Source organism: Cavia porcellus, unplaced genomic scaffold (genome assembly GCF_034190915.1).
Source record: "Cavia porcellus strain 051 isolate PalLab524CR breed Dunkin Hartley unplaced genomic scaffold, mCavPor4.1 scaffold_6, whole genome shotgun sequence".
In the NCBI taxonomy this organism is placed as follows: domain Eukaryota; kingdom Metazoa; phylum Chordata; class Mammalia; order Rodentia; family Caviidae; genus Cavia; species Cavia porcellus.
In genome coordinates, this window is record NW_026947489.1 from 74,704,566 (window position 1) to 74,727,571 (window position 23,006).

Genomic DNA, 23,006 nt, shown 5'->3' on the forward strand with positions numbered 1-23,006 from the left:
AAAGTTGAACAGCGCTCAGATCGCTGACTGGCTAGAAATCTGTTAAATATTCATAAGGGGCGGGCCACGCTGGGCTGCCTTTGTTAACTAGCGAGGGCGCGGGAGCGGTCATTCTGGTTGCGGGGTTTACCGAGTGTTGTTTGCTTGAGTGGGATCGAGATGTCCTACATCCCAGGCCAGCCGGTCACCGCCGTGGTGGTGAGTGTCTCGCGCGGGTTCCTTTTCGTCTTGGCTTGCAGTGCGGTAAACTGACACTCAAGCAGATTGATAAAGCATCGAACCCAGGGCTCCTGCACGCAAACTGGCGACGTGAGCTGTGGTATTCTATGCCGGAGCGGTGCTATAGCCTCGTCTAGCTACGAGACAGAGGCCTGGGATCCGACAGTCTATCGAGACTCTGGGCACAGGCCAGACCCAGCATACTGCCGCCGCCGGGTGGATTCATCTCAGGCAGCCGGGGCGGGGAGGACGAAGGAGAAAGGCCTCGGCTGCGGAAGTCTGGGAAAGCACCCCCGTCCCGGGCCTCTGTGTCCCCAGCTGGGTAGCCGCGGGGGGCGGGCGCCGGCCCCGAAGTCTGTGAGTCGCAGCCTCAGGAATGAGGAAGCACTTCCTCCGCTCCAGCCGCCGCCGCCGCCCAGCGAAGGGAGATTTAGGGGGCGGGGGACTAGCTTGTAGCCTGCGGTAGAAACACCTTCCTCCCCTACCTTCTAGCCTATTCCCAGGGACTCTTATCGTTCTAGGGACGCAGTCGTTGCTGGGTTCAGAGCGAATATTCAAACAACTGGCTTGATATGTTGTCTGTACTTTTTCTGAACACTTAGTCCTTGGGGCAAAGTCCAAGTCACGAGCGAGCCCAGGTCTATAACCACCGTCTTGGTTTATCTGGGGTAGAGAGTGCTAACAGAACAGGCAAAGGGAGACTGGGATAGATGCCAGTGTCACAACTTGCTGGGGCTTGGAGGCCAACCCTGTGGCAAAGGTGATAAAATTGAGTCTGGTCATGCCAGACTCCTAAAGGAAGCCCTCGAGTTGGACCCAGATCCCCAGAAGTATTAGAAATTGAGAGGAAATGCTTGCCTGGTAGGCAGTGGGATAAGTGAAAGTCCCAGCCCTGGAGCCACAGGGACTAAAGGTGACATCTCAGATGGGTGTGACTCTACAGTCAGGAGGGCGGGAGCAGAGAAACCACTGATAAAGGTGGCATGTGAGATGAGGTTAGGGCCCTACCAGTTAGGGCCTGAGCTAGGAGGGAACCGTGCTGGGCCAGCTGACAGCTATCCTAAGTCACCCTGCCTGTGCCAACCTGGGTTTTTCCAGATCCCGCCTTGCCCCAGCGAGAAGAGTCTAGGTTTGCACCTTAGCTGGGAAAAAGGAGGAGCAAGTGAAGCTAGCAAGCCAGTGACAGGGTGTCTCTTCTGATCTTGGAGGTGGGTGTGCCAGTGTGTGTTGGAGCAGGCCTGGAGCTCACACCTTTGGGCCTCAGGGATTGTGCTTCCTGCCCCTTCTCCCAATACCTGCTCCCCACCAGGTCTTCCTCAAAACTATAGGACTAAAACTGTCCAATTCCTTTACCAGCAGCATGCCTAACAAATGAAGATTACCTCTGCAATCCCACCTTCTCTCACATAGTTAACATTTTCAGGGTTACGACCATTTTGGCCCATCCTGTGAACTCTGGCTCCATAGATCTCCCTCCTGGACACCTGTGCAGATAGCTCCTGGCACTCCAACTGCACATAGTGCTTCCCGGGTGTCCCTGTCTGATGGCTGCAGACTGCCAGAGTTGCTACTGAAGCACCAAACCCAGCCGAGCCGGTCCTATTAACCAACTCCTTTGAGTTCCTGTGGGTTCAGTATCAAAGTCCCTGTCCCTCTAGGCCTGGTGCAAATGACCCCTCCTTTGTGAAGCCTTTTCTTGTTTAGGTCAAGTTGGTTTTTGTTGTTTTCCTCTGCATGTTAAATCTCTGAGCTTCTGAGGTGATCTAGTTTGGCTCCCAGCATTTGGCAACTGGAGGATACCTGCTGAGGGCTATGGAAGGAGCCCAGCACAGCTGGGAGACCTCAGCTGCTAAGCATGATGAGGGAGCCCTAGGATATTCTAATGCGTTGTGTAAGAGCAGGCTCTAGGGCTTCAGGAGATCCCCTCCTCCGTCTGTCAAGTCCCAGGGGCCTGTATCCCCTAACCCTCCCCTAACCCCCTGGCTCAGCCTCAGGCTCACACTTCCACCAGAGCTGCCCTGCAGTTCTGCATCTTGCATGCTGTGCGCTGCTTTCATGAACACGGGATCCATAGCACCTTTGAGCTTTTGTTCTGCATCCTTGGCCAGCAGCCCTTTTCAGGGGAAGTTTGATCTTTTTCTGAGGGTCTTTTGCCTCACCCCTGATAGGACTGACTCAGCAAATAGCTGTCTTGGCCAGGAATCTGCAACTTTCCAGGGCTGGCCTTTCCTGCACTGTGTGCTTCTTCCTGGGAAAGACTTCTTCCATCCATGGAAGTCACAGGACTCTGGCTCTTGGGCCAGGGAGGCCTCAGACCACATGTTGATGAAGGTTGAGGAACAGGAAGGTTGGGGCTATGTGGCTAGGTCCATGTGGCCAAGTTTTAAGTCCCAGCCTCCCAGGCTGATGACCAGCTGGACTCCTGCAGAGGGTCTACTCACCCACCTATCCCCACCTTGTTTTTTTGTTTTTTTCTTTTTTTCCGGTACCAGGGATCGAACTCACGACCGCCTGCTTGCAAGGCAGGTGCTTATGCCGCTGAGCTAAATCCTCAGCCCCGTTTTTCTTTTCTTTTCCAGCAAAGAGTTGAAATTCACAAGCTGCGTCAAGGAGAGAACTTAATTCTGGGGTTCAGCATTGGAGGTGGAATTGACCAGGATCCTTCTCAGAACCCCTTCTCTGAAGACAAGACAGATAAGGTGAAGGGATTGGGTCCTGTACCTCTCTGTGGCCACAGAGAGCTGGGGTAGTGAGTCCTTTCTTTCTGGGTCTTGTGAAGGAGCATACCTCATCCTCCTCAGACAGAGTCCAAGAAACGATTGGTGTGAATAAGTAAGGCTGGGAGTGGGGAGTGGGCCTGGGTCCTAGGAAGGCCTGGAGGAGGCAGCCATTAGCACCATCTGGAGCACCCTTGGGGCAGTCATTCTGGTAGTCTTGGCTCAGCTTATACTCCCTGGCTGTGCTGGGGTTTGGGATACTGAGCACAGAGACAGAGGGATAGCTGGGAGTATACCAGGCTGAGTTCTGCTCTGGATAAGGGAACGGTCCAGTAGTCATAGGGCCTAATCTGGGCTTCCACTTTCCAGGGCATTTATGTCACACGGGTGTCTGAAGGAGGCCCTGCTGAAATTGCTGGGCTGCAGATTGGAGACAAGATCATGCAGGTAATGAGGGTCTCCCAAGGAATAAAGCAAAGTTTGGGCAAGAGGGGCTGAAGCACTTGGGGTTAAGGGGCAGGCCTCTCAGTGGGGAGGGACTCACCAGAGCCGTTTTGGAAACCATGCTGGTGTTGGAGGAAGCTGGCTGTCTCCTGTGTGCCTTGGCTGTGGTACAGGGCATCTTCAGTCCCTGCTTAGGCCTGGAACACCCCAGCAGGCTCCCCACCCCCACCCCCATGAGCCCTCTGCTTCCAGATCCCAGAGGGCAAGGAGCTGAAGTGGGCTGTGTTCTCTCCCTGGGTTAGGTGAATGGCTGGGACATGACCATGGTCACACACGACCAAGCCCGGAAGCGGCTCACCAAGCGCTCAGAAGAGGTTGTGCGTCTGCTGGTGACACGACAGTCGCTGCAGAAGGCAGTGCAGCAGTCTATGCTGTCTTAGCAGACAGCCAGGACCCCCAACTTTTGCCTGCCACCTGTTTGTACAGTGACCCCACTTCTACACTGTCTGCTGCTCCTCCTGGTTTCTGCTGCGTGCTGGTTCCACATCAGAAGGGCAACAGCTGGGCCTAGAGGCTTGAGCCAGCCTTCCTTCCACTCCCACTCCCAGGCAAAGGCTCTGGGACCTTCTCCTTTGGACAGAGGACTGGAAACGAGGGCCTGGAGCTGAGTGATCGCTGGTCTACAATGACCACAGGCTCAGCCCTCAGGCCCTGCTGCCTGGCTGCTGTACTGTCCAGGTTAGTAGGAAACACTACTTTCTCTGAGTTGCCAAAGCTGGGGATTCCAGTGGGGCCAGCTTTCCCCCGATTTGCCCCTGGCCATGGGGCTTGGCCCTGCCTTCACATCACTTCTAAGGTGCCCCACACTTTGCCCACCATGTTGCCCATTGTGGGCTGGACCCACACACTGCCAGAGGCACTATGAAGGTTCATCTGGATGGAAACGGGCAGGCTCCCATTCACCCCCACAGGGGTGCTGGCCTCTCCAGGGTTTGCCTGCTTCTAGGATTTAAGTGAGGCTTAACATTTCTGGGCAGCTCTCAGGATTGCCACTTTTCTCTATGCCTGTGGGTTTAACTTTTGTATTTTTTTAATCACAACTTTGATACAATTGTTTTTATCTTAATATTTGGAGATGCCAATTCTACTTTTGAAGTAAGCTTACTAATTCACATCTGGGCGCAGCTACTTAGCACATCAATAAGCCTTACTTTATTGTGGAAATGGGCAGCGTGATGATGCCCCATGCCTGACATCTTGTGCTCAATAAACAATGCTGGTATTCACAGAAATCTTTTGAAGCATGGGGAGGGTTATTTGGAGGTGGACTTGGACAGATGCTTTGGCTTTAAGGACAGCTGGCCTGTCCTGTGCTGCTGTGTGGCCCAGGGTATCACTCAGGGGCAGTGCTCACCCAGTGAAGCTCTGGGTTCTACCTCATCACTGCACGGAAGCAGCAGCCTCAGGGGAAAGTGTCCTTGGCAAGGGCCCTATCTGTCTACCTGGGAGCATCTTCACTGCAGTTGGGGCAGGGAGTCCTGGAGTGCATTGTCTGGAGTGAAGCACCTAAGGTGTCCTCAACTTCTCACATAACCTAGCTTCCGCTGCTACATGAGAAGGTCCTCTGAGTACTCGAGTTCATGTTTTAGAAAAGCACCCTCTGCTTAAGAGGTTTAAGAGTGCCCTGAGCCATAGTCAGGAACACAGCTCCAGATGTTTTCAGGGGCTAAGAGCTGGCCAGATGGTGAGCCTGAAAGCACCTGGGCTTCTGTCAGTTCTGGGAAGATGCCACCTATAGGCCTGGCTAGCGCTGCCAAATCAGGTTTGTAAAGAAAAGCTCAGAATTTGAAATCTCCCATTTTTAAACTATAGTGCCCAATAACACACTTTATAAAAATGACTTGGTGACTGCAATCAAATAAGTTTTATGGGCTTATGGCTGCCATCTCTGCTCTAGAGAAAGACTGCCTTCAATTCCTTGATGACTGTTACAACATGATAGAGGAAGAAAGACCTTCACTGCTCTGGCTTCCAGTGCTATTGTGCCTTTCAATGCTCCAGCTGTTTATAGCTACAGTTTGAGCAGCTGTTGTGCCTTGGCACTGGCAGACATACCTGTCACAGACCTACCTGGCCCTGCGTGGGCAGGGGTCTCGTACTATCCAACAGGGCTTCCCCACTGCAAAGTCAGCATACAGCATTCCACAGCCCCGTATTTGCCTTTACAGGAGGTGAGCAAAGCTGACTGAGCCCCACAGACTTGGCTCTGAAGGCCAGCATACCTGCTTTCTGCATCCAGCAAATGCTCAGAGTGTGCAGAAAAGAAAAGCCAAGTTTTACAAAAGGGTCCAGGGCCCTCACATTAGTCTTGAGTAACAGACTGCATTGATAAGCTCAAGGCATATACAGGGCACATCCTGGGTCCATCTCCTGTTGTAGGACAGCAGCTCAGGGTGGAGAGCAGCACTTTGAGAGTAGGGTTGGGTCCATAAGCACTGGGTGAGGGGGTCTCAAGTTCTCTGAGGCTCCTCCATAACCAAAAAATTAAGTCTCCTGTAGGGGTCTGGACAAAGAGAGGGAAGGGGCCTGCCCTTCCTCCCAGTGGAGCTACTGTCACCATTTGGCAGGACTAACAGGTCTCTAAGGCACAAATTGGTAGAGAGGGTGTGTCCTGCTTTAGTTCTGGGGTATCAGGGGTACTCGGATGGGGCCCCGTCTAACTCAGAATGTGGAGGTAGAAGAGTAGGCAAAAAAGAGGGAGCCACTTCTAAGACATCCCTTGAAAAACTCCAGAAGGAGTTTGTGTGACATCTGACTGTGGTAAAGATCCAGAAGGCACAGGACATGACACTGGCCATAGCCATCTGACAGGGGCTCCGAATACTGCTTCCCAGGCTCCTGGCTTGGGACACTCATTACCACAGTCTGCAGAATGAGCAGGTGTCTGGGATGTGGCTTTCAGAGAATGGACGAAAGGCTTAACCCCAGAGTCCTCAGCCCTCCACCACTGGCACCTTTGAGTCCATTGGGACAGCACCTGGCTGCTTGTTCCCTGTGAACACCGGTGGCAGCCAGGCACAACGGTCCTGTCTCGGCTGCAAGGTCAGCCTTTCAAGTTGCTCCCAGAAACACTGGTGGTTTGAGGCAAGGCCCCCGGTTGCAGGCTCAGCACCAGATTCTGCCTGGGATGGCTGTCAGGACCTGTGTATGCTGCCTGAAGCCTTAAAGGAAAGAGAGATGGCGCATCAAGATGCAGGAGGGCCAGGAGCCCTGCCCATGAGGCCGACGGGGCTGAGCTCCCTGGGAAGGCTGGGAGGACTGCCTGAGGTCTGGCTTTCGGTCTCAGAGCACAGTCAGGTGTCTCTCCCCGAGCGAGGATCTGCTGTGGCCAAGGAGGAGCCCGGGAAAGGCAGGCTGGTTGCTTTTAAGGCATTTGGCACTGTGTGAGACAGTGCTTCTGTTGGCACAGTGAACCAGCCCGCATCCCAGCCTCTTGTCTGGTCTTTGTGGGGTGCAGACTTCCCCACCAGAGCCACCGCCCCAGCTGTTTACACTGGGTCTGTGGGTGCTAGTTCAGCTGTTCGTACCCCGGTTTCTTTCTGTACAAACAGAAGTGCTGGACGAAGAAGACAACATCAAAGAAGATGCTGAAGATGCCAAGACCAAACTTGGTTGGGTCTCCGAAGATCAGTGTCCACTGGTCTGTTAACAGAGGAATGGAATTCAGTTTTAGGGAGCAGCTCCTAAGACAGTAGGAACATGTGGGACTATGGGGACTGGGGTGAGGGTCCCCATCTGCCCAGGAAACTGCACACCCTCCTGCTGCAGAAACCTCTGGGTGAGTCTTTCTGGGGTTAGGATTAGCTGGAATTCCTGGGCTACCACACTTGGGCTGAGGGTGTAGCCTTGCCTGGGGGGAGACCCAGGATGTCTGGCTCCCCACTCACTGGGCAAGAGCAGCCCTCTGGCTGACTCACCGTTATTGTAGGACTGGAGGAACATCTGGAGGAGGCTGAAGCTACCCCCTGTAAAGTCCAGGAACACGCCACCAATACTCCAGCCCTCGGTGCTTTTGTAGTAAAAATTCATGTAGGCCTGGGCCAGACAGACAGATGGACAGAGGGCTGTGAGGGGGTTGGGTGGCTGCTTCATATACCTTGTGACTACCACTCCAAACAAAGGCAGCTCTGATTCCTCCCACTCGTGTGCTCGGTTCTCGGTTCCAAAGGACATGGTGACCTTTGGGCTCCAACAATGCTTCAGCCAAAGGAATATTTGGGTGTCCTGGAACCTCAGCTCAATGCAGGGCAAAAACAGCTGCTCCCTCCTCCCACCCTGGGACTGCCTCACCCCAGTGGGTGTGAGGGGTACTGCGCTGCCCAACTTCTCTGTCCTCTTAAGGGGGCAGTACTCTATCCTGGGCTCCCAGTGACTCCAATTCTTCCTTTTACCTCTAGGAAAGCTGTCCCCAGACTCTGCTTGGACTCCACACTTATGTGGCCCGGGGGCCAGGCTTTCTGGTGTGACTTGCAGCCATGACAGGGCTCCAGGGCCTCCATCTGAGCTTTCCAGGTCAAGTGGTGTTTGCTTAGACACTCTTTTTCCTACTACCTTTGTTCTACAGCTTTCCTCTAAATCTAAGGTGCCCTTTGGGCTTCTGCCTGTCTTCCTGTCACTTAGCGGGGAGGGCCTTGGTCTGTCCTCCCTCTTGCATATTTGCTGCTCCCAATTCCAGTGTCTCCCACTGGTGTGCCTGCTTCCTAGGTTCCCAGCCCCAAGGCTTCCCACATTCGAGGATGGTGGCCACTTCCCCAGAGACCGTTCCCTCCTCAGAATTCCAACCCTGCTGGGACCTAGCCTCAGGTTCCCCACTTTGATATTCTCAATGCTGCTCAGGCAACCAGTCTGCTGCACAAGCTGCCTGGCCTGTGGGGCTACTGAACTTAAGCCCTGTCTCCCTAAGTCTCTAGATCTGTTCCTGGCCAGCACTCTCCGTTCTGAGTTCCTGGGACACAGCTCCCTGTGCAAGCTAGGTTGAAAAGGGGTTCTCCATCAGAGATGAGTTAAAGGAAGGCCTAAAGCTGCAGGGAATGGTATGCAGTTGGTAGCTACTTCATACCAGCCCTTGTCTTAGGCCATTATCACTGTGGGGGAAGATGTATTTGACTCTTACTGACTCCAGACCTGGATAGGACAAGCAGGACTCATGGGAAGGGGACTGGGGATTTAGCTCAGCGGCATAAGCACCTGCCTTGCAAGCAGGCAGTCGTGAGTTCGATCCCTGGTACCGATAAAAAAGACAAAACAAACAAACAAACAAACAGGATTCATGGGAAGGTGCTTATGGACAACAAAGGAGAACATTTCTCCCCGTAAGGTGGCTTTGGGGCTGAGGTTCTTCCCATCTACTCTTTTTTGATTCTTCTGCTGCCATTGTGGTGATGAAGGGCAGTCAAAAGTAATGACGTGGCCAATCCCTGACTCAGGAGCATGAAGTCTGAGACCTCCACTGACTTCCTCATGTGAGCTGGGCTCTGCTAGTCTGGGCTTACCAACTCCACTGCAGCTTTCCACCCTTAGCTCCTCACCCTGCCAAAAGTTGGCCCCTGGGAGCTCTCAGGCTAAGTTCCTCTCATTCTCTTTCATGCTACCAACCATAAGAAAATGCAGGAAGGCCCTGAAGTACCTGTGGGAAATACTTGATCAGCGTGACAGCGAGCTTGATGTAGGAGAAGCAGAAGAGAAACTGCAGCCATGTGGTCACCCCGACTGCAGCCACAATCATGGTGATGATGGCGAAGAGCCATGCAAGTACCAGGAAGCCAATGGCGGGCCATGACACACGCTGGCTGCCTCGCTGAGGATGAGATGGAGAGGGGGAAGGTTGCAGATGGGTCAGAGGCTGCTGCAAGTTTTGGGAGGGAATGGCCACAGATGGACGAGGTGGCCTTAGAAGAAGGTATGGCATAGGCTAAAGGAGAGATTTGGCCTGCATTTGGGTTGTGTCCAAAGAAAGAGAGGGTTGAGGACAGATTCCAGAGATCTTTGGACTTCATCTGGGCCATGGAACAGTTAGTGGATGAGGTGCCAGGCTTCTCCTGTCCTCAGTACCCCCATCTTTTTACTATCAGGGTCTCCTGTTCTGTCTGCCCTGGATTCTCTGGCTCCTGTCGACTTTATGTCCCCAGTTTGCAGAGCTGGGGGCCTCTAGAACTTATGAAGAAGCACAGGGTGTCAGAGTCGTGAGATCCAACACTGGAGGCTGAATGAAAAGATGGGGTTACAGGGTCTCTGGAATTTGTTCTACAAACCGACTTTTCTTCAGACATGGCTCCCATGTGAACCTCCTTCACCAGAGCCTCCTTTACCAAAGGGTAAGAAGACCTAGAAAGTTCACAGAGATGGAAGCCATACAGCCCTCTCTGGCCTTGTAGAAAATGAAGAGAACTCCCTGAGGAAGGTAACACAACCACCGAGGAGGGGAAGCAGAACTGCTGTCTTAGGGGTGTCTCCCTGAGAAGACTCCAGCAGCAAGTCTGGGCGGCTCTGGCCTCTCCGAAGGTGGTTCCACCACTGGCATCTGAGCCCTGGCCATTGCCATCTGCTCACAGTTATTCCCAAGTGCCCCTCTGCCATCACAGTTCTGTTCCAGGCCCTTTCTATTTACTACAGGAACGTCATTCACCTTGGACAACAGCTGCCATTTTCCTCCTCCCTCCCATACCTCCTTAGCTTGGTTGTGGGCTCTGCTCTGCTCCATGGCTGTCTGTGTGTCCCCCTCCACACTGCTCTCCGCCTGCTCCTCTCTCTGTCTCTCACTTCAGACTTGGGGGGCAGTGTGAGGGCCTGGGTTAGTGGGGTATTTCTCGTGCCCACCCCACTCAGGGCCTGGCCCATGGCCTAGACCTGGGAAGCAGGTGCGGAAGGAATGAAAACGTTCTTTCTGAGGAGTTGGGATCTCAGGTGGAACGGCAGGGAGCAGTAGTGGGTGGCATGAGGGTAGGGTGGGGGTGGCTATTTCTCAGCCTCACCTCATACAGGCAGCACTGTATGATAACGATCAGGGTGAGGGCGACTGCGTGCAGGCTGAAGAAGACGTCATTATTCTCCACAGGGTTCACACCGTTGGGGTATTTAAGGAGAAACTGCTCCTGTCCAGGGTGGGGAGAGTATGAGATGAAGAGCAGCCTGGCCATCAAGTGGCTTTGGTGGCTGTCTATGTGTGGGGGGCAATGCCATACCTGGACGTAGGGCACCCACAGGAGGCCAATGTTGAACACACTGTAGGCCACGAAGCCCATCAGGTTCAGGGCCAAGAAATCGAAGCTCAGACCAACAACACTGCAAAGGGCAGAGAGGATGAGGCAGGCAGGGGTAAGATCTGGGAGCACTGGAGTGGGAAAGGACAGCGCTCCTGGCACACAGGGAAGGAGGGCTCTGCTGGGCACAAGGCCAGCACTGCCCTTCGGTCCCTCTCTGTATCAGTTGATGCCACCTAGTCTCTGTCTTCCTGAGAACAGGTCCTCACCTTTCTTCCCTTGCTCCTGAAATTTATCTTATCCCTTCAATTCTGGCCTGGGAAGTGAGAGACCTGCAGAGAGGCAGCCTTTCTCTTCCTGGCTGTCTGCTAAGAAGCCCCCGTAGCCAGGGACAATGAGAGAGCCTGTGTCCTTGCTTCACACAGATGTGATCCCAGGCTCACTCTTACTTTGTCTAAGAGGACAGTGGGAGTGCTTAGTCTCCAGGGATGCAGTGTGTGACATGACACCGGTTTTCCAGGGCTGAGGAGATTCTGGTGGCTTTTCTACTACCCAGCTGGTTTTGGCTTAGCTGAGAAGTATCATGCTCTGCTTTCCTAGGAGGGCCTGGACTGGGCAAGAGAACAAGTGCGCAGCCCTGGAAGTCCTACCTAGGCTCTTGGACAGAGCTTTCCCATCAGGACAGCTTTCCTGAAAAGGCAGGCAAAAGAAAGCACAGAGGGGGTCTGAGGTCACGCTGCCTATTGCCCCTCTGAGGCACCCATTCTTACCTTTTCCGTCTCCAGTTCTTGATCACCTGAGGGTAGAAAGAGATGGACCAGGCCAGGAAATAGATCCAGCCAATCACTTGGTTTATGATGCTAATACTGTTGCTTCTGATGACAAAGAAGAGTATCCTTGAGCTAGAAAAGGATTTGGGGATGGGATGAACTCAGGCTGGACTACTGTGCCCAGTGCAACCTCTGTTTCCATCATTTATGTCCACGTGGGTGGGAGCAGAGGCCCAATTACCTGGTCTGGTTGGAATGATTTCTGTGCAGGTAAATGGTCACTTGTCCAACATTTTGAGATGTTACTTGAAAAGAGGACTGTGTCACTCCAGGAGGTACTACAACCTGTTAGGAAGACTGAATTCATTCTGAGGCGATATATAGTTGTGGCCCCACAAGAGTCTGGCCTCAGGCTGTGAGCAGGCAATGGGGGCACACAGCACACAAGGTCCTGCCTTCTAAGAGCTCACTAACTAGAGGCAGAAATGCTGGGTTGGCTAGTCAATTCAAACCTGGTACAGCCCTGTGTGAGACTTCCTGAGCAGAACTGTAGCCTAGTCTTGGGGTCCTCCCTGTGGGGGAAGGTGGGACAGTGTGCTTCCTCTCACTAGCTATGTAATCTCACTTTTTTTTTTTTTTTTAATATTGGTACCGGGGATTGAACTCACGACCACCTGCTTGCAAGGCAGGTACTTATGCCGCTGAGCTAAATCCCAGCCTCCTAGCTATGTAATCTCAAGGAAGTTACTCAAGGTCTGCTCACTGTAAGTAGGAATAACACGTGTTTCTTTAACATAGTTGCTATGAATGACATGATCTCTGTAAATCTTACAGCACAGAGCCTGGCACATGACAAGCTTGAATATTTCCTACCATAAGTGTACAATGACAACCATGTTACTTCTATTTCCATCACTACTAGGTTCTTTGACATCCATAAAAGACGTCTGCCTCATGTCTTTTCTGGCTGCCAAGTGACAAAACAGGAGGTGCACGTACCAGACACTTGGCAAGCAGAACAGTCTCATCCACATTCCTCCCAATATTGATCAAAATTCCTGCTCTGGCTGAAGCTGGAGCTCTGTAGTACAGAGCTTCTTGCCTCCTGTGAGAGGCCCTGGGTTCCATCCTAGTACTAAGGGTGGAGGGAGACCTCTCTCCAGGAAAATGGACCTGGAGGCCTCCCTGCAACATCTCATCTCCCAATCATTTCTCCTGATACTTTCATATTCCCAGAACAGCACAATAAGAATGTAGCTTCACTGAACTGTCTTTCCTAGTCTTCATCTGTTTGCTCCCTGTATAATAAATACTCTGGGTCCCACCCTTAACTCACAAGTCCCTTTGGATGGGACTTATTAAGCACCTCCTGAGGCCCTGCCCTTTTGGTTTCAGGCCTAGAAATCAGGGCCTTTGGCAGAACAATGGAAAGGTGTCAAGTGGCTGTTGGAAAGCCTCCTTCAATTTCTGGTCTGCCCTCTGCAAGCCACAATTTGAGGACAGGCCCCGCTTTTGGCTCTTTTATTTTCCTAGCACCTTACTTTTTCTTCTTTTTAATAGTTTCCTTATAATGTTGTTTATATTTTTGTAGGTTTCTAGTTAATCCATTTAGAGCTAGGCAGGAAAAAAAAAATCAATCAGAAATCCACAAAAACAAAGAACGAAATGATAATGGTTCATGGCTTTTACTGAATGCTTTCTACCTGCCAGGTATAATCTCAGACATTTATTTTGTACTTGATATTATCATTTTTAATCTTTGCAGTATGGTCAAGTTGATGTTATGAATGCTGTGTTTATAAATGAGGAAACTGCTCTGTCAGGCCAACGTTCCCTGGTCAGGATCCTTGACGCCTGATTTCCAGGTTCTAACCAGTGGCTTCTGATGTCATCATTAGGGGACAGGAGAGGTTAGAGCTGGGTAGGGTGGAGACAGTAAGGCACCAGCCTGAAAGGTGAGTTTGGGTGTCCACTAAGTTATCTAAATGATTTGTCTGACTTTCACTATTAAATATTTTTTAAAAATTAGATCTGTGGGGCTGGGGATTTAGCTCAGGGGCATAAGCGCCTGCCTTGCAAGCAGGCAGTCGTGAGTTCAATCCTCGATACCCATAAAAAAGGAAAAAGAGAAAAAAAAATCTGTAATATACATGCTGAATACAAAAAACCAAAGAACTATGGTACATCAAAAAAATGTAGTTGATTGGGTGACAAAGGAGTGTCCTAAATAATGGAGGTATTTTCCATCATAATCTAGCTGATAGAAAGTGCTTACTTACAGATCTCAAATCTCAGAAACCTGTACTGCTAACATTTATGTATTTTTCTAGATATGAGGTATTATTGCCATGGAAAACTTAAGTAGTGAAAGAACTAAGTGTGCTTACAGACTTTTAATGTAACTGCTACTTCAAAACTTTTTGCTTATTTACCACTGTAGCAACAAACAGTTTTAAGTGTCATTGTGATTCTCAGTATATATTATTTACCCACTAACATTATGTGTATAGATCACGTACAATTTTAGTGTTTTTGCTGTCTTCAAATAGCCACAGATTAATGCATCTTCTAGTTCCCAGATCAGGAAACAAACATTTCCAACACCCTAGAAGCCTGTTCCACCCCTCTAGTCTCCTGACAACCACAGGTTCCCTTCACAGTCCGGGTGCTTTGGTGGCAGGCTTTTTTGCTTTGCAAGCATTTGAGGTCTGCTTGCTTTTAGAAGATGATACTCTTACATAGATGTCTGGTCCTGAACTAAGTGATCAGCAACTGTTCCTCTCAGAGTTTGTGATCTATGGATAGAGCAGATTTCAGGGGCCACGTGCCAGACCTGTGTGAGAACCAGTGACCCTCCCTGCACTGCACACTGGCCTCGTGCTCTCAGGCTGGGGAAGCTATGAGACATGGCACCAACCCTATGTGGTGCTTACTGGGGTTTGGGCTGAGCTCTACATCCCAACAGGGCTCCTCTGTGAGACTGAGCCCTCTCTCACCCATGCAATTTGTCAGATGACAGATTCTCAGACTCCTTCCTTCCTTCACCTACTTCCTCCCTCCTTCCTTCTCTTTTTCCTGTTGTTGGGGACCAATGCAGGGGTTTGCATGTCTGCTGGGCAAGTGTTCTACCAGTAGGCTACACCCCGAACTCTTGAGCCTGGTCATGTTTCATTGCTGTTTGCTGTCTCATAGTCATCTGGCTCATCCCTACATGGCTCTCCTGTCATGCCTCCCCCAGATTTATTATGATTGACAAATATGTTGTGTATATTAGAGTGTATGTGGTAGTTTGATATGTGCATACTTTGCAATATGATTAAATCAAGCTAATTAACATAACCTTAACGTCCAGCCCCTCACAGATCCATCATTGTTTCTGTGATCTAATCTCGTAATCATTTTCAAGTACAGTCACATGTCCCTTCACAATGGGGTGTAGTCTGTGGTATGTGCCACGAGGTGATGTCATAGCTGCATGAACATCAGAGAGTGCATGTACACAAATTAAGATGGCTGTAACGTCATTAGAGTGTCACTTACTGGACCCCTAATTTATACGCAGAACTTAGAAACTGACTCTTTGTTTTGCTTTTGTTTTGGTACTGAGATTTGATTCTAGGATGCTCACCACTAAGCTCCATCTCTAGCTTTTATTTTTTAAATTTTGAGACAAGGTCTTGCTAAATTGCTCTGATGGCCACAAACTTCTGATTCCCCTGTTTAAGCCTGGATTACAAGCATGCATCTGGTCTTTTAAAACCATCATTTGCCCTGAGTTGCCACCTCACTGTTGTCTTTTATCTAGGTGAATGAACCAGTGGCTCACAGTGGGAATGTGGAAGCTGAGTATATGCAAACTGATAAATGCACAAAGCTATGAATAATTACCACTGTTATACCAGACAGTACGCTGGTACTCTGACTAGTTTTTGTAAATGACACGCAACCAATGGTGTCTCAGAACAGTGCTTCCTAAAACCTAATATGGATCCCAATCATCTGAGGACCTGGCTGATAAGATGACTTTGAATAAGTCAGTCTGGGATGGGGGCTCAGAATCTGTGTTTCTAAACCTTTTTTTAAATTTATTTATTTTTTGGTGGTGGTGGACTAAGTATGTGTTCTATCACTGGGAATACCCCAGCCCCTAAGGCCATTGCTGCTACTCCACGAATACTGTTGAGTAGCAAGGCCTTAGAAAACCATTATGTTGTCTTCTTGGGAGGCTAAGGCAGGATAGCTGCAAGTTTGAGCAGCCTGGTGTACATAGTGAGTTCAAAGCCGGCCTGAACTACGTAGGGAGAACTAAATGAGCTGGGCGTGGTGGCTCTTGCCTGTAATCCCAGCACTCTGGAGGCTGAGGTGGGAGGATCCTTGTGAGTTCGAGACCAGCCTGAGGCCAGCCTGAACTGCATAGTGAGACCCACCCTCCCTCTCAAAAAAGACAAAAAACCAAACCAAAACAAAACAGAACAAAAACTGCATTCTCATAACTACTTTTGCCTCAGGCTTCTTACTATCAGCTTAATTCAAACTACATGACATAAAATGCTTATCTCCAAAGAGACTAACAAAGCCTAAATCAGATTTCTAGAATGCCGGAACAGAAGAAAGCCAAGTTCTTAACTAATGCATTTTGTTACCTAGCATTTCCCTACCCATCAGTTAAGATTCATTACTTACTTCATCAGGGAGCTTAAGGATAGTAGTATTTTTTGACTGAAATGTGATTTCAAAAGTGATCACCAATGTTGCATTTAATGGCTGCCTGTGGAGGACAAGAGTCTGGTTATTGCTGAGAAGTGGAACACGATCGCCACCAATCCTTTGGATTTCATATCTCTCGCATCAAGAACAGGAAATGGAGTATATGAGGGGTGAAGAGAGGGAAGAATTCTTGCTTTCTGGCATTTTCTGACTTGTGAGGAGATGTCTGTTCAGTTAAGGGAACATGAAAAGGCAGCGCACAGACTGTGAGTAACATAAGGCAGCTGAAGCCTGTTGGCTTTCCCAGAGAGGGTCAAGTCTGAGCAGGCCTTAGTATGAGGTCAGAATCTGACTAAAGCAGACAAGGTCTTTCTGAGAGTAGCCTTAGAGGCTGGAATTGATTTAGCGGACGCCAGGAAGCCACTCAAGGGTTCTGGCGAGGGCAGTCTTTAGGTAAGAGGATGACTTGGGTGACTGGCGAAGTGTGGGTGCAGAGATGGCAGCAGTTAGGAATGGAGTAGCTTTTCTGCAGCCTGGGCCTACAGCCAATGCTCCCTCTCTGGTTTGTTCTATGGTGGCAAAACAAGCATTACACTGAATACAGACTGAGCTGGGGTCAGCCCTGACACAGCTGGGAGGCCTGTCCAAGTGGGGCTGCAGATAGAGCGTGGTGAACCTACCCGAGGGTGATGTTGACGGTGGCTGAACTGCCATTTTCCAGCTTTACAACAGGAGGAACGGTGAGGCTGACTGTCGACGACTCTGGAAGGACAATGACACGAGTCCTCAGATCAGAGTGCTCAAGACCATGAGGGGAAATGGGAACAAAACCCCTGGCCTCTGAACTCATGAGCTCTGACTCACTAGTAATCTTAGGTGAAGAGAGGGAGGGACTTGAAGCTCCTGAGGTGACCTGGGCTGCATTATGCTCCTGCCCTGTCTGAGAGACAGATAGAAGGTGACACAGGCCAGAGTAGGAAACACTGGAGCTTCCTTCTCCCCGCCTCCACTGAAGGGCTTTGAGGCCTGTGAGTTGCCCAGAGATAGTTTGAGAACCATGGAGCCCAAAACTGATCAAAGGAATTCAAACTACCATCTACATTATAAGTAGTGGACTGGAACCTCTTCAGATGGATACCACAGGGGTCTCCTCTGTTTATGGGGACAAAATGGTGAAGAACCGGTCTAGCACCTTCCTGTCTTCTCAGAGCTACAGGGAACATAGCTGATACATCTCTAAAGAGCTTCGCAGCCTGCCTTCCTGACCCAGCTCACCCCACAGTGGATCCGTACGGACCTCCTTCCTGAGACTGAGCATATATGCAGGCTTGGAGAAGAATGATGAAAAATGCGTTTCATTATCAAGGGTTTCTTTTTGGCATTTAGGTATTAACTCAGGATAAGATAGCCAAATAGACCTCCAGGAAGGAGGAGGAAGCAGGTATGGTTGGGTCTTAAAAAACTATTTTGGTAGGGGACTGGCAAGAGCAATGATGGTGAACCTTTTAGAGCTTTCAATGATACCAGCAGCCCGCTGTGGCATGGGTGCCATGGGTTTGTCACCACTGGGCTAGGGTACAGCTCAGTGGCAGGGCACATGAGTAGCATGCATAGGGCCCTGTGTTCCTGTATTCAATCCCCAGCAGGTGAGGGGAGGAGATGACCATCATCTTGGGAGATAAAATACCTCAGGGCACCCTGGACATGGAACGTAACTGAGCTACCTCTTTTTTTTTTTTTTTTTTGAGTTTTTCCTGTAGTTTTTGGGCCCCTTCCCATACTTCCCATTCCTAAACGCTATGCCCAGTTATACTCAAGCCTATGCAACATCTCCCTATCTCATTTTCTCTGCCTCACCACCTTCAGGGCTATGCATGGCCTACGGGTCACAATCATGAATTCAGACTGGGACAGGAAGGAGAACCCATGTAGGGGAGCAGGTGCTCAAATCTGGTGATGAAGATGGTCCTTGTAGGGCTAAAGATTCCAGGCAGGACCCCTCAAAGGCAGAAGACATATTCTGCAGGGGACTTTAGTCACCTAATCAACCTCCAGTGTTAATTCCTTTTCTCAAGTCTCCTTGAGAGCCCCTCTTCATCTGCCTGGACAACTCCAGAGCCCTCAGCCAGCCAGGGACTTGTATTCTGCAGGGCAGTGCTGCCACACAGGGCCTCTCAGACCACATATGAGCTGCCTTCTTTGTCCTAGCCTGACACACGCGATTGCGGATGGAGGTTGACTCAAGTCTGCAATTCCCTGAGCTGAGACTCCCATTGTCCAGGGTTTCTGGCCCCTTATTGAGTGGTTGGGTCCTTCAGAGCAGGATACCCCCCACCCTGGCCCTAAAAGAGGTCAAGTTGCTCAGAGTGAAATGAGTCCTCCCTTAACCAGAGGCAGCTTTGGCCACTCTTTGTTTTTCATGCCCACCACTCTGTTATCAATCGGAGGCTTTGTACTGGGCTTTCCCGGATGGAATAATGCAGGACTTGCTGTCCCAGAACAAGCCACTTCTTGGGTCAGGGACATAAAGGAAGCCACTGTTAGCTTCGGGTCCCCAGGCTCTGTTCAGGCCCTCAGTCTTTGTATGTTGAAGGAGAGGCTATTTCCCTCTCACTCATCACCACAGAAGACAGCAGTGCAAAGCAGCTAACACACTGGGCTCTGAAGTCACACAGTTCTACATGTGCTCTGACACTTCCTAGCTGCATGGCCACAGAGTGAGGTACTTGAACTCTTTGAGGGGAAATAACACCTATCTCACAGGATCACTGTGGAGATTTGTGACGCTGTGCTTGTGACATGCTTTCCACATGGTCTGAGTGCTAAATAATTGTTGGTTACTATTTTTTATCATCAATTTGTAGCTGCAGGACATTTTTGGCCCAAGATAGATGGCAGTTTAGAAGCTCATATCACATCCTGAGAAAACACATGATAACCCCAGAGCAAACTTCACTCCATAAACTAAATTAGAATTACCAAATGAATTATGATGAGACAACCCCAAGTTCCCCTTAGTGGGAGCCTGATTTTATTTTTTAAGCTCATACTCACTGGCATTTTCCCCCACTACATCCCACCCATGCTAGCCACTCTGCTGTGTTCTTAATTCTCAAATTACTGCAATGAGGAGTAGGTATTTTTATTCCTGCTTTAAACACAAGGACCCTGAAATTTCCAAGAAGGAAGGTGTCTTATTTGCAAAGCTCAAAAGTAGTGGAGGCAGAATTCAAATCCAGGCCTGTCTAGTCCAAAGCCCAGGCTCTCACTATTAGGCAGCACTGCCTTAGATTTCCTCCAGAGTTAGAGACAAACAGGTTTGAAATTCAATCATGTCATTGGTCATCCTCAAAGATCATTCCAAAGCAAACAGAAGACAGGCACATCAAATGATGTTAGAAATTAGTCATTTAATTTTATGGGTAACTTCCACTGACCTTTCACAATGGCATACAGGAAAGGGGGCAGTCATATAAAGGGAGTAGAGATCCTATGGAGATTCCAGCTTTGTTACTTTCTAATTCTGTGAATTTGGGCAAGTCTTCTGCCCTACCTGGGCCTCAGTTTCCCTTCCACTAGAGTCGTAGTAGCTGGAATTTTTGTTCTTTAGGTTATTAGCATTGCTAAAGAAACGTTAATGGGTTTGCTCATGCATACAACTCTTAGGTGCATGCCCACTCAGGCCACATTCCCGGAAACTACGGCCTGGAGCGGAGAGTGAGGCTCTGGCATCCTTACTGAGCAACACTGCCCCATGGGCAAAAGGAATTTTCTTCTCAGAAATCGCTTATCTACAGGTGTCACTACAGAGTAACATGACTGATATTTAACAAATCTCGAAGAGTGAATCAGATGGTTTCTGTTTTTTTTTTTTTGTCTTTTTCCTTTTTTATCGGTACCGGGGATTGAACTCACGACTGCCTGCTTGCAAGGCAGGCGCTTATGCCGCTGAGCTAAATCCCCAGCCCCTGGTTTCTGTTTTTTTGGAGATTCAAGGAGGCCACATCATCACAGTGGTGTAGCCACAATTTGCATGACTCTTGAGAAACGCGTGCAGTACTTGTATTGTTTGTATCAGGCTCATTTGAACTTTGCAGTCAGAAATTTTAAGATGTATTTGGTTTTTTTAAAGAAATATAGTTATATTAATGATCAAAATGCTGTAAAAGGCCTAGCACTCTTGGTGTTCTGAATGGAAGTTCTTAGCAGAAGAAAATTCCAGAAATGTTTCAGATAGTGGGAGACTTGGGGAATGACACAGGATTTGAAGGGGCCCTCCTACAAGGATGTGCAAACCCTGTGCTCTATGTGCCTCCACACCAGCCCCGCTGTGGTGTGACACCCTGGTCCTCTGGCCTCTTCTAAGGTAAGTCTTCTTCTCTTACAAGGTGATACCAGATGACTCCTCTGCAAGACCAGGTATAAGAAGGTGGCCATCTCATCTATCTCCCCAGTGTCTCCTAGGACTCACAGCTCTTTTGATGATGTTTTTAGAGGGCAGAAACCTAAGCCATTCTTTACAGATATTATCTTGGTTTGCTGGTGCTCCAAAGTTTGACTCTGAGACCAAGCTATATAGTGTAATACTAAGAGCCAGCCGCTGACTTTGGTAATGCAGAAAAAGTAACAGGGACCTCAGGGCAGGGAAGGCCAATCATCTGTGGAATCACTGGCTCTTTGTAAAGCTCCTGGAACCCAGGTTTGGGTTTGGCCTGCCACCCCTGGCGGAGGGGCAGGAAGACATGTGGCCTGAATAGTACTAAACGGGTACACACTCTAACAGCCATCCTTTCCTTCTTTACACAGTTGAAGATCCATTTTAAAACTTACCACAGTTCTCTATGAGCTTCAGAGGCAAAAGGATAAAAATAAGCCGCCAATTCTTTATCATGTTCCCTGATTTCTCAGAACTAGGAGGAAAAACAAACAGCAAGAAAATTCATGTTAAGGTTGAATCAGCTCATCCTAGGTGGACAATGTGCTATCAGGAACCAAGGCAACTAGACAGACCATAAAGAGCTTTCACTTCACACTTGGGATCACACAGGTTTTGCCTCCTCTTTTCGATCTCACATCTTCAGAGAAGGGGACCCAGAGAGGTCTTATCTTTCTTTGATTATAGGGAAGTGAGTTATGTAAAGCCACTCTTGAGGAAGTGAACACAAACTTGAATTTTTCCTTCTTCAACTGCTTCAGCAAAAGTTTTCCTCCTCCCAAGGCTAAGACATCCTAGGAGAAAGACTCTAAGTAGAGAAAGATGCTGACAGATAAGTTCATTAAAATGCTTCAGAATATCTGATTAAAGATCATATACAGCTAGTGGCCTATGAAACCGATAAAACTGAAACAGCATTTCAGACGGTGGACTCCATCTGGCGTGGCCTTCTTCCCAATGTAAGATCTATCTTTCAGGCCTCATTCAGATGTCACCAGTTATCAAAGCCTCTCCCATCCCCACAGTCCCCTTCTGGATGAGTCTGGAGTGAGGCATCTCTGGTGGCAACTCCCCTCTGTCAGGATTTGTGTTGGTCCTTTCCTTTGTCCTCCCACCAGGACTTCCTGAAGAGTAACAGCTGGAGAAGGGGTGTATGCTCGGCAGATAGAGTGAGAAGGTTCAAACCTGAGTCCCCGTGTTTATTAGTTGTGTAACTTTTTAAAAATGTAACCTCAGTTTCCTTATGCATAAACAGGGATGGCGGTAACTGCCTCAGAAATGGGATAAAATGAAAACCGTGCATTTTCAAAAGGGCTAAACTTGGATTTTGGGGAAATGAGAAAAAACTTAAAATACTACAATATTCTGCAGCTCTCAAACCACTATACATAAGCAATAAGGGCCATAATATTTATGCAAATACAGTTTATCGTCAGCATTAAAATCTCAAGAGGAGATGGGCTGATAAGGATAAATTAAGGGTGAAGAAATACTGCATGTGTGATGTACTGTGATTCTAATGGTGTCAAATGCACTTATGAAGCAGTTATTTTTCTCAGTCTTAATGAAAGGATAGGGTCCACGCATTCTCCCCTCCTCCAGTCTCAGAACTCCAGATGGCAAGGTGGGACTCTCTTCTTGCCTAGTGTTCCGGAGTCTAGCACTGGACAAGTCAACCAGAGCTTCTCTCAAAGAATCGCCTGTCAAGCGCTAGGCGTGCTCTCCAATCCAGATTCAGATGGCAACTGAGCAGGAGGCTGGAAGGGGCTAGAACTACCCGGGAACACAGCCACCCACACCATCCTGACCACCCAGTGTCCCTGCCTCCGCTCGCCCCCATCCGGGCCCTTCGCATCAGGGGCTCTCCAGTGGTAGGAGATGGAACCCAGCGCGGCTGAGGGGGCCTGGAGCCGCGGCAGGTTGCCCCACCGATGTGCCAGGCCGGGCTCTGGGCCTCAGAGGTCCGCCGGGGAAAAGAGGAGAGGTTGTCCGGCGCCTGCTGGCTCTCACCTGAGATCTTCCCAGGATCCGGGGACCGACTTCACAAGACTTGGCAATCTCGCGCCACACACTTATACCGAGTGTACCTGATTTCCCCGGGCTAGGATGACTTTATGCGAGGGCGGGCCAGCTGTCACCTGACTCGAGTCACCTGACTCGTAGAAGCCCGATGTCTGCGCGAAGTCCTCTGGCAGTTGTAGTTTTTACGAGTCAACCAGAACTAGCCGGGCAGCGTTGCGGGGAGGGTAGAGAAGCGCAGGCGGCTTGGCAGAGATGGGAACCCCAGTGTGGAGGGTCACAAAGGCCTTCGCGGCTGCGGCATGAACTCTTTGCTCCTTTGGCATGCGAAAATACCCAAGTCTGGTAACCTCGGTCCTAAGGGGCGGGGCCTCTAGGTCCCGCCTTCTAACGCCTCTTTACCTATCCCGGGGCCAGTCGCGAGGGGTACGTGGGA

At 49.7% G+C, this 23,006-nt stretch overlaps 2 protein-coding genes across 3 annotated transcripts; one reads left to right on the plus strand and one right to left on the minus strand.

The window, feature by feature from the left end:
- Positions 1-9: 9 nt before the first annotated feature.
- Tax1bp3 (Tax1 binding protein 3) lies at positions 10-4,672 on the plus strand. Its single transcript, XM_003469655.5, has 4 exons — positions 10-198; positions 2,799-2,918; positions 3,306-3,383; positions 3,683-4,672. Exons 1-4 carry the CDS (start codon positions 160-162, stop codon positions 3,818-3,820), a joined length of 375 nt encoding a protein of 124 aa, XP_003469703.1. The 5' UTR covers positions 10-159; the 3' UTR covers positions 3,821-4,672.
- Positions 4,567-22,917, minus strand: Ctns (cystinosin, lysosomal cystine transporter). 2 transcript variants are annotated; one of them, XM_063251024.1, is made up of 12 exons: positions 22,562-22,916; positions 20,947-21,026; positions 16,797-16,878; positions 16,093-16,177; positions 11,651-11,754; positions 11,410-11,541; positions 10,622-10,721; positions 10,412-10,531; positions 9,067-9,237; positions 7,358-7,475; positions 6,968-7,082; positions 4,567-6,601 (listed from the first exon to the last, which is right to left on the minus strand). In XM_063251024.1, the coding sequence occupies exons 2-12, from the start codon at positions 21,005-21,007 to the stop codon at positions 6,484-6,486; spliced, it is 1,206 nt and encodes a 401-aa protein (XP_063107094.1). In that variant the 5' UTR covers positions 21,008-21,026; positions 22,562-22,916; the 3' UTR covers positions 4,567-6,483. The 2 variants fall into 2 exon arrangements, with proteins under 2 accessions (XP_063107094.1, XP_063107095.1); XM_063251025.1 differs by lacking the exon at positions 11,651-11,754 and having other exon boundaries at positions 11,410-11,435; positions 22,562-22,917.
- Positions 22,918-23,006: the final 89 nt, after the last annotated feature.